The sequence below is a fragment of the Sinohyriopsis cumingii genome, chromosome 5, assembly GCF_028554795.1.
Source record: "Sinohyriopsis cumingii isolate HCF-2022 chromosome 5, ASM2855479v2, whole genome shotgun sequence".
Taxonomy (NCBI): Eukaryota; Metazoa; Mollusca; class Bivalvia; order Unionida; family Unionidae; genus Sinohyriopsis; species Sinohyriopsis cumingii.
In genome coordinates this window covers 29,168,085-29,183,326 of record NC_142965.1, presented here as the reverse complement: position 1 = coordinate 29,183,326, position 15,242 = coordinate 29,168,085, and the positions used below count along the sequence as shown (strand labels likewise).

Genomic DNA, 15,242 nt, shown 5'->3' with positions numbered 1-15,242 from the left:
ATTGTATCCAACTTGCCAGTATTATGGTTAATAGTCCATCTAGCCTACTGTTGCTTCACATTGTATCCAACTTGCCATTATTATGGTCAATAGTCTATCTAGCCTACTGTTGCTTTACATTGTATACAGTGTTTTGTATATTTGATTTAATTATATCTGATTTAGTATATATTTATTTCAATTTAATTGTTTGTCAGTTTTAATTTTTTATTTATTTTTTATTACAGGCTATTGTAATGTAAATTTATTCTCTGGAGATGATACTTTTTCAGAAAATAATTTGACCTTGAATGTTAGTTCATAAACACCAAGTGTTGATCTAAATCCTGACCTTGTTCAAAATTTGTGGCAACCACGTAAACAAGTCCTATCTTTATTTTAAAATGATTGGTTGTTGTCGATGTTATGATGGGACTTCGTCTTTAAGATGTAAACAATTTTTTTTATTTTTTTATTTCTTAGAGTAAAATGATTGGTTTTCACCAGGGTCACACTAGGTAGACATGATCTTTAACAAGTACTTATTTTCTATAAGCTTTGAGAAGATGATCATGTGACCACTTGTTTACATTTTTTAAGACCATATCACCTCTATTTTGGAAAATTATTCTCAGTAGAAGCTGGGCTGTTAAACTGGAAGTTGTATGTTGTGCTGTTTGGAGTTATTTCAAATTACTTGGATTCAAAAGAATTAATTCTGTATTTTTTCTGGAAAATACATGTGCTCATATGAGATTCTTAATCAAAGACAGTTCTTATAAGAAGTTAATTTTGATTTCTAAAACCAGAGTGATAATTCTTGTTTCTACAAGGAACTGAAGATTTCAACACTTCAGATTGCATCATACAACATCATCTTCCATCTTGGATTTTTCATCGGGATTCGAACTTGAAATGAGTAGAACATTTTGTTATTAGGACTTCTAAAATTTTATTCTTGGATTATGCTTGGATTATTTTGGATTTGATTCTATAAAACCATAAGTTCATATTTTCTTTATTTTTACAGAATTTTTCCAGGGAAATAAATTATTGTATTTTTTCAAAGCTTGTTGTTTTCAATCATTTTTTGTGTTACTGTTTATTCGAGCCTAAACACGTGACATAAGAACAGCTTGCCAATATTATGGTTACTAGTCCATCTAGTCTACTGTTGCTTTATATTGTATACAGCTTGCCAATATTATGGTCAATAGTCCATCTCCAACTTGCTAATACTATGGTTAATAGCCCATCTAGTCTTCTATTGCATTACATTGTATTCAGCTTACAAATATTATGGTCAATAGTCCATCTAGTCTACTGTTGGCTTACATTGTATCCAACTTGCCTGTATTATGGTCAATAGTCCATCTAGTCTGCTGTTGCCTTACATTGTATATAACTTGCCAATATTATGGTTAATAGTCCATCTAGTCTGCTGTTGCTTTACATTGTATCCAACTTGCCAATATTATGGTCAATAGTCCATCTAATCTACTGTTGCTTTACATTGTATCCAACTTGCCAATATTATGGTTAATAGTCCATCTAGTCTTCTATTGCCTTACATTGTACCCAACTTGCCAATATTTTGGTCAATAGTCCATCTAGTCTACTGTTGCCTTACATTGTATCCAACTTGCCAATATTTTGGTCAATAGTCCATCTAGTCTACTGTTGCTTTACATTGTATCCAACTTGCCAATATTATGGTCAATAGTCCATCTAGTCTACTGTTGCTTTACATTGTATCCAACTTGCCAATATTTTGGTCAATAGTCCATCTAGTCTACTGTTGCTTTACATTGTATCCAACTTGCCAATATTATGGTCAATAGTCCATCTAGTCTGCTGTTGCTTTACATTGTATCCAACTTGCCAATATTATGGTCAATAGTCCATCTAGTCTACTGTTGCTTTACATTGTATCCAACTTGCCAGTATTATGGTTAATAGTCCGTCTTATTTCCTATTTTAAGAGTACATGAACTTACTGATAAGAGAATAATCTTATTTGTTGAGAATGGATGGGCAGGCTATTCCACTTGCAAAGATAATTAGACAGCATGTTAAATGGTCATTTTTGGGATTTAACCTATTAGGAGTCTATGAATATAAATATTGTGAATATTAAACTTTGAAATGGAAGGTATATGGTATGTATTTTAATATATATATTTACTATTTATTACTGTTTTCTCTCTTTGGCAAAAGCTTTGGCCAGACAGGGGTAGTAAAATAAGTTGAGGAAGGCTGAAATCATTCATCTCAGATCATATTTTATTTTTATCATGAGGTGCAAAAAGAAAAATATGATGGAATACATATCTCCCTCTCTCTCTCTACACACACACACACACACACACACACACACACAATTGTGGAAATAGCATCAGTGATTTCCATTTTGCTGTTAACCTGAAATAGCATCCGGTGATTGATTGATTGATTGGATTTACGTCGCGTGCATGTGCGATGGGTTTATTCCCACACAATGGGATGCTAAATGTTCCTGGGGGAAGGAATTAGTGCCACATCCCCCCAGGTGTTTATGTGCTCAAGGAGTACTGCTAATTTAGCTGTCAGGTTGTAGGACTGTATGTCTCTAATGACCTGAATGAAGGGCTTTCATGAGTGGGAATGGGCCCAACACACACTCATGTTAACAATGAGTTGATTTCAGTCCCTATTTTCTGTACTAGGTGTCGATCCAAGCAGTATGTAACGCCCGTTGCGATTGGTCACAATGATGATGTCACATCGTGACACCTAGCTTTAGGCGGGTGGAAATTGTTCCACAGCTCTGCCGTTATATGATGTCCAAGAGAGCCAAGAGAACAAGGAACTCAGCAAGCCAGCCATGGATGTCATGCATTCCCAATTTTGTCAGTCTGTACTTAGTCAAATTTAGTCTAGTTGTACTAATGGACAATAAAAAATGCCAATAATGTGTCAGCCACCTGTGCAATTGGGTCAAATCAAAACTAGTTGTAAAATTTTCCTAAGTCCTAACAATTGTAAAAATTCTAGCACATAGTGTACGTTGTAAATGCCCTACAAATTTTTAATAACTAATATGTCTGAGCAACATATAAAAAGTTTGGTCTCTGTTAGGTCATAAATGGTTTGAATTTTGAACCGGTGGATTGACAGATCAAGTTAGTGTATATAATAGTTTTATCGAAATGGGATACCAAGCCAAAATGGTTCCCTGGATAAGAGGCAGTATTGGTAGCCCTTAGAAGGGCTTTTTTAGCAGAAGTTCCCCATTTTTTTCTGCTTCTTTATATTTCTCCACAGTCCTTTTCCCTCTCAGGTAATTTCGGGGAAATGGTAGCTGTGATGCGTAAAATTGTAGTTAGCTGCTTCTACTAGCTGCTGGACTGGGTAGTTCTTGTAGGCCTCTTGATAGAATTGTGTAAGGATTCCGACACCATAGTGCCACTTGCTTTTCATTTATTTTTGCTTTTATTTATGTTAGGTGTTTCATGCGTGCGCTGCACGCTTGTGTCCGACTGAGGCATAGGAGGTAGTGACCAGGAAGGCAGGCAACCATCTGCAGGCAGGAGTCTGCTCATTCCAGGGTACTGGTCTAAATGGATGTAATTGCACAAATTTTGAGTTTTGGTTCTTGCATCTGAAATTGTTCTAAAGATGAGCTAGATTACATTGGATGGAAAATACTGTGCTGCTTTAGTGTTAGAATGGTCTGTATCACAGAATTAGGCCACAGTATTACTTTGGCTGTCTTTCATGTTAGGGCTAGGAAGAGAGCAGAGAAGATTTTTAAAAAAAATATTATTTTTGTTTAATTTTTAAGGATATATTTGGGATTTAAGAACACGGGAACCTTTGCTGAGTACTGAGGTCCCTAGGGATGTATAAAAAGCACCTGTCTGTCTATGTATATTTATCTGGTTTTAGAGAGTATTTGGGTAGGTTATGTATGTTTTACAGATTGTTATTTTTAAGCTAGAGAGACACCCTTGCTGAGTACTCAGGTCCCCCAGGACCTGTCAAAAGTGCTCATCTCCTAGTGGAAATTTATTTTTAAGTGAGGTCAGGTTGTTTATTTTATGATTTTAAAGTTTTATATTTTGTTTTTTTGCTTGGATGTGTCCAGGAATTTAAATATGTTTTAGTAGGTCATATTTATGTTGGGGTTGTTATTTTTAAGGAAATCTGGGTAGGTGGTAGGGAATCCAATTTTGTTTTGAGCTTTTTGAAATTCCATTCTAGCTTCCTGATATTTTGAGCAGCTATTGAATATATGTGGCAGGTCTTCAGTGGTTTTGCAGTGATAGCAATTGATATTAGTAGGATTGGGTCCTAGATGTTTGCCAAAACTTCCTGCTAATTTTGTTTTTCTGGTTACGATGCGATTGATAATTGTTTGGTCCAGGCTGTTCACTTTGGGTGGTTTGATGGACCTATTGGTTTCTTTTAGAATGGAGTAGAGTATCCTGATACCACTAATATTAATTGAACCAGATGTTACTAAAGCTTCATTCCTCACAAATTTTATCCTATCCGTAACTGAATAAATTTTCAGGTCATTGTGATTGAACATAGCTAAAAGTGCATAATTTGTTTAAAATACTTCATTTCAAACAGATTAGGTACTTTTAGTTACATTTAATGATCCTGGCCTGAAACTGTACATAGTTAAAGATAAGATAAAATTCTCGGTCTTGTATGGAAAAAAATGAAAAAGATGAATCTGAGGTATTGATCTGGCCTCCTGATACACAGCGTTGACTTATATATGGATGAAGTATGGAAAATTTACAAAATTTTCTGATTTGACTTATACTCCGCATTGACTTATAGGCCAGCAAATATGGTAATTGACATCAGGAAGATTTTTATGCACCATAAATGCCTCAAAAGTCATTAAGATGGCATTTCTTCAACTTATCAATTTTGCCACCCTGAGTAGTATGCGTCTTGCCAGGGACAATGCTAATTTTTAATTCACTAAGCAAACAGTATGTGCCAAATATCATGTAACTGGATCACCATTAGGGTGGCTAATATAGCAGCATATGTACATAAATGGATACAATAAACATTGAAGAAGGACTGTAACAGTCAGTAGTTTAATCAGTGGTTCATCTTATCCAAAACGGCCTTAAATATACTGCATATAGCTCAGCCTGATAGTTTAGTGAGACTCAGGTTAACAGCAAGTGACAGCTAGCTTAAATCAGCTATTACAGCTCCAGCCAGACATGATGTCATTTCCTTGATTTTGTTCACCTTGTGGAAGTCATGTGATATTTATATAAATGATATTGCTGAGCTAATTATGACAGATACGGAATCCAGAGAAGTTGTTGGGAATGACAATTACAGTTTACAGTGTTGGAATGTTTTTTACTGGAGCAGAAAACAGGCCCAAATGAAAACAAAAACTGGCTTAAGAAGCAAATAAAAGGTCCTTATTTTCTCAATATGACTGTTACTGTACTTAATTCGAAAAAAAAATCTTATAGCTCATGAATATTGGTGATATCTTCTACACTCAGCAGTTAAAATGAAGAAATGCACATATCTTTAATTCCTGGAAATTATTTCAGATGGTTGAGCATTTTGGCCCTTCAAGGGACTCTTGTTTTATGATAGCAGCAAGAGTCCTCTTATGAATAAGAGTATTTTTGGACTTATATGAGTCCCCTTATGAATAAGAGCATTTCTGGCCTTATCATCAATGGTCACGAGTCCCCTTATGAATAAGAGTATTTTTGGCCTTATCATCAATGGTCACGAGTCCCCTTATGAATAAGAGTATTTTTGGCCTTATCATCAATGGTCATGAGTCCCCTTATGAATAAGAGTATTTTTGGCTTTATCAATGGTCATGAGTCCCCTTATGAATAAGAGTATTTTTGGCCTTATCATCAATGGTCATGAGTCCCCTTATGAATAAGAGTATTTTTGGCTTTATCAATGGTCATGAGTCCCCTTATGAATAAGAGTATTTTTGGCCTTATCATCAATGGTCATGAGTCCCCTTATGAATAAGAGTATTTTTGGCTTTATCAATGGTCATGAGTCCCCTTATGAATAAGAGTATTTTTGGCCTTATCATCAATGGTCACAGCAGTGTATGCTTTGGAGGTTTCTGAGCATTTGGCTTTCATCTGATAGTGGTTTTTAACCTCATATATGATGAGCCAGAACTGAGCTTTATTTGAGATGTGTCTATCTTTTAGGATCCTGGAGGTGTTGTCTGAGATAGTATTCAGTTTGGACTCTGCTAGCATGTGGATCTTATCATATGCTTTTTTTTCTTCCCCTTTTACCAGGAGGTAACCAGTTAATACACTTACTGGCAATTGCAGCCAATCCTCAGGCTAGGTCAGCTGCCTCAAGTCATACAATAATGAGGTTGGTAATAATTGCAGAGAGTAGACCTACACCATAGGTTCCCATGCCCATGATGCTTATGGTAAGGACAGTGTTAACACCATCAATGGCATTGAGAGCCCAATGGTATTTTTTGTTGATTGCAACTCTCACTGCTCTTGTTTGCTCAAGCCAAAGAGCTTGCAGATTTGCTGGAAGCTTCTATCAGTTGTTGTGTTTGCCTCTAAAGTGGATAGCTTGGATACATGCCTGTCCTTGGAATTTCAGGGATAAAATCTAAGTATTTAAATTTGTAAGTCATAGGGAAGAATTAAAATTTGGTTTAGCATAGGTGGCCACAATGATTCAGGGAATGAGAATTTCTGAATGAGAAAGGATTTTTTTTATATATTTGAGAGCTCTTTTCCCTTTAATTGTGTGTCCATGAGTTAGACCAGAGGTGGGCAAACTTTCCAGTGCAAGTGCCGCATACACAAATTTACAACTTGCCACGGGCCGCATAGTTCATTAAGTAAAATAATTAATATTTGAAATAGCAAAAACAAAAGGTTTTTCTAAATAACCTCATAATTAATTTTCAGTTGTTAATATGTTGTTAATATTTGAAAACTTAAACTTAAACTTCAAAAGAAGCACATTTATTTGATAAACAGAGTAACATAAACAGAGTCAGTGCGAATGATGACTTGTTCCTAGGCCGCATGAAGACCCTTGGCAGGCTGCATGAAAGCCCTTGGCGGGGCATAGTTTGCCCACCCCTGAGTTAGACTGTTCCTAAACCTTTCTAACTGATAAAATGTGTGTGTGTAGCCACCATAAGCAGAACTTGGATAAGGGGGCTCAAAAGAAAAAGAAACAAGAGTGAAAGCAACTGTGCAGACCTCTTTGAAAAATCATTGTCTTGACAGTGCAGAATGCAAAGACAGTCAGCCCAACAGTGCAGAGCATGATGAGGGCTTGGATATGCTGCCATGGGGGTAGCTAGCATCTGCATGGCTGTAATGCTGAAAAACACAAACCATGAGGCAAATACATTTTCCTATCACTATTCCCTGTACCAGAACTGTCATGACATTGGTCAGGACAACAGCTATCTCAAGCACTGGTTAGAGCATCAGAAATTAAGCAGTGGACCAAACCCATTTATTATGCTGTAATAGAACTTAACAAGTTTTATCAAGTTTTGCCATTGTGATGGCTGCAGATGGCAAGCAGATCATCAATATGGCCTACCACAGGACTGTGTTTTGATGTTCTGGCCAAAAAAAGATCTTCAAGAAGACAACCCTAAAGTCTGATCTTTCTCCTTATGATATGGGCATGTCCATTCTTAATTATGGGTGCAGCAGTTACCTTGAAGAATGTGCTGATAGGGCTTCATCTTGGTGTATGTATTGAAGCAGCACTCCTCTTGCACAAGTGCAGTTGCATGAATGACAACTGTGTCATTGATTGTTAGCAGTACAGTGGTTAATGTGCTAGTTTTCTTCAAGTGACAAAATACCTTTGAAATGCAAGAAAATAAAAGTATATTTTGCAAGAAATAATTCTATACTACTGCCATGTTCCCAGTTCAGGCTAGACCTGAAAAGAGATGTGTCATATGTTCGTTTACTATCATGATAGTTTGCAGATAAATGAAGTGGAACTGTTAGATATACTAATATGAAAATTAATTCAAATATGCAATTATAGGAAAAATAGTTTGTACACAGTGACATTCATAAATGTGAAATATTTGAAATTTGTACTAAATGTTACTGCTCATCCTCCACATACAGGAAGTTTCCAGAAGTATTTTTCCGATAGTATTTTTAACCAAGTGCATATTAAGTAAGTAATGAAGAACACCGACTATAATAACTTTAAGCTTGTGATGGAGGAGTAAGGTTTAATAATTTAAGTTACATTTAGTAGATAAATTAATAGGATACAGGAGTGACAAATTATTATGAGATGGAAGCAAACTCTGAATGACAATAACATTTTGGGATATATAGCATTTAATATATGCCTGTACATTTAAGTGCAACCAGATCCTAAGGCCTGAGCCAAATTTTTGAAGATAGATATAATTCTAATGCCATGAATTATAATAAGAAAGAACTTGTCTTCACATACATCCTGTAATGTTTTTTTAATGACTAACTGTACAATGGTAATTCAAATCCTTATGAACCTTTCTCCTTTTTAAGAATATTAATCAACAACTATTAAATAAAACGGTTTATTCTGGTGTGGTATTAGCTTCTGCTAGAATGACAAACTGTGGCAGTCAATGTCATAACCAAAGTCAGTAATAAAAAGAAATGTATTTATGCTAGATCTGCTTCATTTTCTTTTTTCTCTGCTTCAACATTGATAAGAAATAGGACACATGGAAATAGTAAATTGAATGCCTTTTATACATATTTCTTTTAACACCACATCTCATTCTTTGACAGTTACAAATACTTCATAGACAGATACAATGCACTTGACTATTGAGTCTTCATAACCATTCTCTCATTCTTTGACAGTTACATATATTTAGAGGGATATTTTGCACTGTACTATTGAGTCTTCATCACAATTATCTCATTCTTTGACAGTTATAAATACTTAGATGGATACAGTGCACTAGACTATTTGAGTCTTCACCACCATTATCTCATTCTTTGATAGTTACATATACTTAGATGGATATAATGCATTGGACTATTGAGTATTCATTGCCTGCACTGGACTATTGAGTCTTCATCACCTGCACTGGACTATTAAGTCTTCATCACCTGCACTGGACTATTGAGTCTTCCTCACCTGCTATGGGCCCCAAGTGGCCAAGTGGTATAAACCGCTCACCATTACAGATCACTGCCATCTCACCTCTGTCTGCATGAGTTTGAGTCTCGGGTTCGGCCTATGTGGATATGTGAGAAAGCTTGCCAGTAGCTTCTTGTGGGTCAGTGGTTCTTGCAAGGTTTTCCCATGTTCTTCCACCACCATAAATACTGGCCACTATGTATAGCCTATCTTGTTCTGAAAAATGGCATTAAACCCCACAACAACAACAACAACATCATTATCACCTGCACTGGACTATTAAGTCTTCATTGCCATTCTCTCATTCTTTGACAGTTACTTATACTTAGTAGATATGTACCTCCTCTTTTAAGAACCCCATGTCAGGTCTCCTACCACAATTATTTTTGTTCCCTTTTATTGCATAAACATTCAGTATTGTACATTTCTTAATATGAGTGATAAATCTTTGTAACGTTTGGCGCAGACTAAATTACCTTAGTGTATACAATCATGAAAACTCCATTTAGGGTTAACCTGCATATTTTTGTGAATTTATACAATAAAGGAATGTGTCCAGGGAGCATACTGAATAAACCTGAATTACATGGAATTAGATAACTTGTTACATATATTTGTGTTCATTTCAGAGCAGGTAATTTGAACAGTCTATACAATTATGTAAACTTTGAAGTCAAGACTTTTTTTATCACCAAAGCTTATAACGATTCAATACAAGTGACTTGTGAAAGTATTGTTTTGTTTTTAAATATCATCCTGACATTGGCTAATCGAATTATAGTAATTTTGCAATTGTGCAACTTCATAAGTCAAATTACAAATGTAAATTTGAGGTAGCTGACCATGTTCAATTCTGTTGGTTTACAAGGAAGCTGACTTGTATCACACTAATGAGATTATACAGGAAGGTCTACAGACTAGGGAGAGTGGTAAGTCCCAGAAATTGCATGGACAGGCAGAAACATATGATGACAAAAATTCTGTCAAAAATATCAGACTGTCAAGCCCATGTTATTGGCAAGCAAGATAAAACAGTCACTTTTCTGCCAGTGTCGTCATCAACAGTTAATGTTTTGGTTAAAGTTTATGCTTTAATTTGGTGCCCTAGCCAGATGTATACTTGTATTTGGTGCCCATACCAGATGTATACTTGTATTTGGTGCTCATATCAGATGTATACATGTACTTGTATTTGGTGCCCTAGCCACATGTATCCTAGTATATGGTGCCCATACCAGATGTATACTTATATTTGGTGCCCATACCTGATGTATTCTTGTATTTGGTGCCCATACTAGATGCATACAGTCATGCATTTGGTGCCCATACCAGATGTATATTTGTGTTTGGTGTCCATACCAGATGTATACTTGTATTTAGTGCTCTACCAGATGTATGCTTGTATTTGGTGCCCATACCAGATGTATGCTTGTATTTGGTGCCCATGCCATATGTATTCTTGTATTTGGTGCCCATACCAGATGTATGCTGGCATATGGTGTCCAGATCAGATGTATACTAGTATATAATGCCATGATACCAGATGTACGCTTGTATTTGGTGCCCATACCAGATGTATGCTTGTATTTGGTGCCCATGCCATATGTATTCTTGTATTTGGTGCCCATACCAGATGTATGCTGGCATGTGGTGTCCAGATCAGATGTATACTAGTATATGGTGCCATGATACCAGATGTACGCTTGTATTTGGTGCCCATACCAGATGTATGCTTGTATTTGGTGCCCATACTAGATGTATGCTTGCATTTGGTGCGATGATACCAGATGTATACTTGTATTTGGTGCTCATACCAGATGTATACTTGTATTTTGTGTCCATATCAGATGTGTACTGGTATATGGTGTCCATAGCAGATGTATACTAGTATATGCTTGTATTTGGTGCTCATACCAGATGTATACCTGTATTTTGTGTCCATATCAGATGTGTACTGGTATATGGTGTCCATAGCAGATGTATACTAGTATATGGTGTCATGATACCAGATGTATACTTGTATTTGGTGCCAATACCAGATGTATGCTTGTATTTGGTGCCCATGCCATATGTATTCTTGTATTTGGTGAACATACCAGATGTATGCTGGCATATGGTGTCCAGATCAGATGTATACTAGTATATGGTGCCATGATACCAGATGTATGCTTGTATTTGGTGCCCATACCAGATGTATGCTTTTATTTGGTGCCATACTAGATGTATGCTTGCATTTGGTGCCATGATACCAGACGTATGCTTGTATTTGGTGCCCATACTAGATGTATGCTTGCATTTGGTGCCATGATACCAGATGTATACTTGTATTTGGTGCTCATACCAGATGTATTCTTGTATTTGGTGCCCATACCAGATGTATGCTTGTATTTGGTGCCCATTCCAGATATATGCTTGTATTTGGTGCTGGTACTAGATGTGTGCTTGTATTTGGTGCTCATACCAGATGTATACTTGTATTTGGTACTCATACCATATGTATTCTTGTATTTGGTGCCCATGCCAGATGTATAGTTGTTTTTGGTGCTCATACCAGATGTATACTTGTATTTGGTGCCCATACCAAATGTATGCTAGTATATGGTGCCAATAAGAGATGTATACTTGTATTTGGTGCTCATACCAGATATATACTTATATTTTGTGCACATATCAGATGTGTGCTGGTATATGGTGTCCATAGCAGATGTATACTAGTATATGGTGCCATGATACCAGATGTGTACTTGTATTTGGTGCCCATACCAGATGTATGCTTCTATTTGGTGCTCATGCCAGATGTATTCTTGTATTTGGTGCCCATACCAGATGCATACTTGTATTTGGTGCCCATGCCAGATGTATAGTTGTATTTGGTGCTCATACCAGATGTATGCTTTTATTTGGTGCCCATACCAAATGTATTCTTGTATTTGGTGCTCATACCAGATGTATAGTTGTATTTGGTGCTCATACCAGATATATACTTGTATTTTGTGTCCATATCAGATGTTTGCTGGTATATTGTGTCCATAGCAGATGTATACTAGTATATGGTGCCATGATAACTGATGTATACTTGTATTTGGTGCCCATACCAGATGTATGCTTGTATTTGTTGCCCATACCATATGTATTCTTGTATTTGGTGCCCATACCAGATGTATGCTGGTATATGGTGTCCAGATCAGATGTATACTTGTATATGGTGCCATGATACCAGATGTATGTTTGTATTTGGTGCCCATACCAGATGTATGCTTGTATTTGGTGCCCATACTAGATGTATGCTTGCGTTTGATGCCATAATACCAGATGTATACTTGTATTTGGTGCTCATACCAGATGTATTCTTGTATTTGGTGCCCATACCAGATGTATGTTTGTATTTGGTGCCCATACCAGATGTGTGCTTGTATTTGGTGCCAATACTAGATGTATGCTTGTATTTGGTGCCATGATACCAGATGTATACTTGTATTTGGTGCCCCATACCAGATGTATACTTGTATTTCACTACCGCTAATGCATATACTTGAATTTTCCCAATAACATCATGTTAACTACAGGTCAGTTGTTACAGGAGTATCAATCTGGAGAGTTTAAGTTAAATATTAAGCAATGTTTACGTGCTATATACAAAGTATGTAATGCCATTATCGTAGATACAATTATTATGTATGGTTCAATCCATTATTTTGTATTAAACAGTTATACAAGTATTTCTTGCATCCTATACAGGTACAGCCTAATTTAAGATTAATGTCCAAGAATCATGAATGATTTTTTTTTATTGCTATCAGGAAATGTTGAGAACTCATGGTTCTGTGATTAGGACAGAGAACTATCCTGATAATTCTGATGATGAAGATGATGACACAACCTTCATCAAGTCCCGTATGACGTCTACAGTTAACAAAAGTCAGCCGGTTTGGACAGAGACACAGCGTGATACAGGTGTGGAGAGAACCCAGGGATATGGTAGGATTGGCGGTGTCCTGAAGTACTTTACAGACCAGTCCGCTGAGGATGATAGGAAACACATATGCAATGACAGTATTGGTGTCCTAAAGTACCCAGTGGATCAGTCTGAAGATGAGCTGGAGGACAATGCGTTGCAGTCACCAGATCAAAAGATTGCTGATGCTGATGGTGATTACACCCCCCTTGATGATATTGGTGACTTAGTTGACATGTCAGGTGTTCATAAGAGTGAGTCTGCAATGAAGCAGCAAGATCAAGAAGATTCAGGTGAGGTGCAACCCAGCCATCCTGACTATGCAATTAAGAGAGAGGGAAGCAAAAAGAGACACATCAGTACGCCTGATGCAAATTCATGTCGTCCAAATAGGGAACCATCATATGTTAATTTACATGGAGGCCAGATGGGTCTTCCAGTGCTGCGACCTGTGGATGACACAAATGACATTTACAGTTATCTCAGAGTAGACGGGTCTTCCATACAGTCACAGCCTTCATTTCTTGTTGATGAAAGGACAGGTTCATTCCCCAGCAAGAATGATGTTCAGGTTTGTAGCTCTGTAAGTCCTTTAGAGGGTCAGTATATTCGCTTGAAACCAGTGCCTTCCAAAGTAAAAGTAAAGCCAAAAAACGTACCTTGCCCAACAGTTGACAGTTATTCAAGTGATACTTTGATGACCTTTAAAAGTTCCAATAGCACTCTGTCAAAACAAACAACTGCTGCTAAGCCAATTCCAGTTCCAAAGAAATCAGAAAGTAAAGGTCACTTAGGATTTGGAGATGCCTCACCTGTGGGACACAATGTGCACCCATTGCTCCTGTCAGAGCCTCGCTCACCAGGGACATTCAGTATGTTGAGTGATGGGAGCAATGAGATATTTGAAGCCAGAGATTTGGATGTAGATGATTTAGAAGGCTCACAAAAAGATGCAGATATGATGTCAAATGCAAGCTTGCCTCTTCCCAGTCCCCCTGTTCACTCTCAGTTTGATCCATATGACACACCAATGATTTCTCAGCTGTCACCACGTCAGAGTTATATTTCTGCAAGCCCAGGGGACTTTTGGACAGGTAAGCCCTATTGCTAATGTTTGGATAGGTAAGCCCTATTGCTAATGTTTGGACAGGTAATCCCTGTTGCTAATGTTTGGACAAATAAGCCCTGTTGCTAATGTTTGGACAGGAAGCTCTCTTGCTAATGTTTGGACAGGTAAGTCATATTGCTAATGTTTGGACAGGTAAGCCCAGTTGCTAATTTTTGACAGGTAAGCCCTATTGCTAATGTTTGGACAGGAAGCTCTCTTGCTAATGTTTGGACAGATAAGTCAAATTGCTAATGTTTGGACAGGTAAGCCCAGTTGCTAATGTTTGGACATGTAAGCCCTATTGCTAATGTTTGGACAGGTAAGTCATATTGCTAATGTTTGGACAGGTAAGCCCTATTGCTAATGTTTGGACAGGTAAGCCCTATTGCTAATGTTTGGACAGGTAAGTCATGTTGCTAATGTTTGGACAGGTAAGCCCAGTTGCTAATGTTTGGACAAGTAAGCTCTGTTGCTAATGTTTGGACAGGTAAGCCCTGATACTAATGTTTGGGCAAGGAAGCTCTCTTGCTAATGCTTGGACAGGGAAGCTCTCTTGCTACTGTTTGGACAGGTAAACCCTATTGATAATGTTTGGATAGGTAAGCCCTATTGCTAATGTTTGGACAGGTAAGCTCTATTGTCAATGAATTTGGAAATAGCACTTCATTGGTTAGTTTGTTGATTTTTTTATTTTGTTTACTTTGTTGATTTTATTTTGTTACATTTTGTTAAACCATTCACATCTTAGACCTTAATATACCTAAATGTATGAAAATTTGTATGTGGAGACATTTTTAGAGTCTTACTAAACCATACAAGTCTTGTGATCTATTTTCACATTTAAGTGTTTTTTGTATATATTCATTACACTAATCATATCTTGAATTCTACTGTAGAATTGCACATCCAACTTTGTATATGGCTGCATATGAATATATAAGGTGGATCACTGTGACCTTTCTTCACACTTTAATTACTTATTTTCATATATTGGTTCATTACACACTACATGTCTTGGATTCTAAA

The 15,242-nt window shown here is 36.8% G+C and overlaps 1 protein-coding gene across 1 annotated transcript in view; it reads left to right on the top strand.

The window, feature by feature from the left end:
- Positions 1 to 15,242, top strand: part of LOC149798861 (uncharacterized) — a 194,550-nt gene that overhangs the window by 42,263 nt on the left and 137,045 nt on the right. Inside the window, exon 6 of the mRNA XM_089957773.1 lies at positions 12,954 to 14,202. Coding sequence (XP_089813899.1) covers positions 12,954 to 14,202 — 1,249 coding nt within the window. The remainder of the gene's footprint in view (positions 1 to 12,953; positions 14,203 to 15,242) is intronic.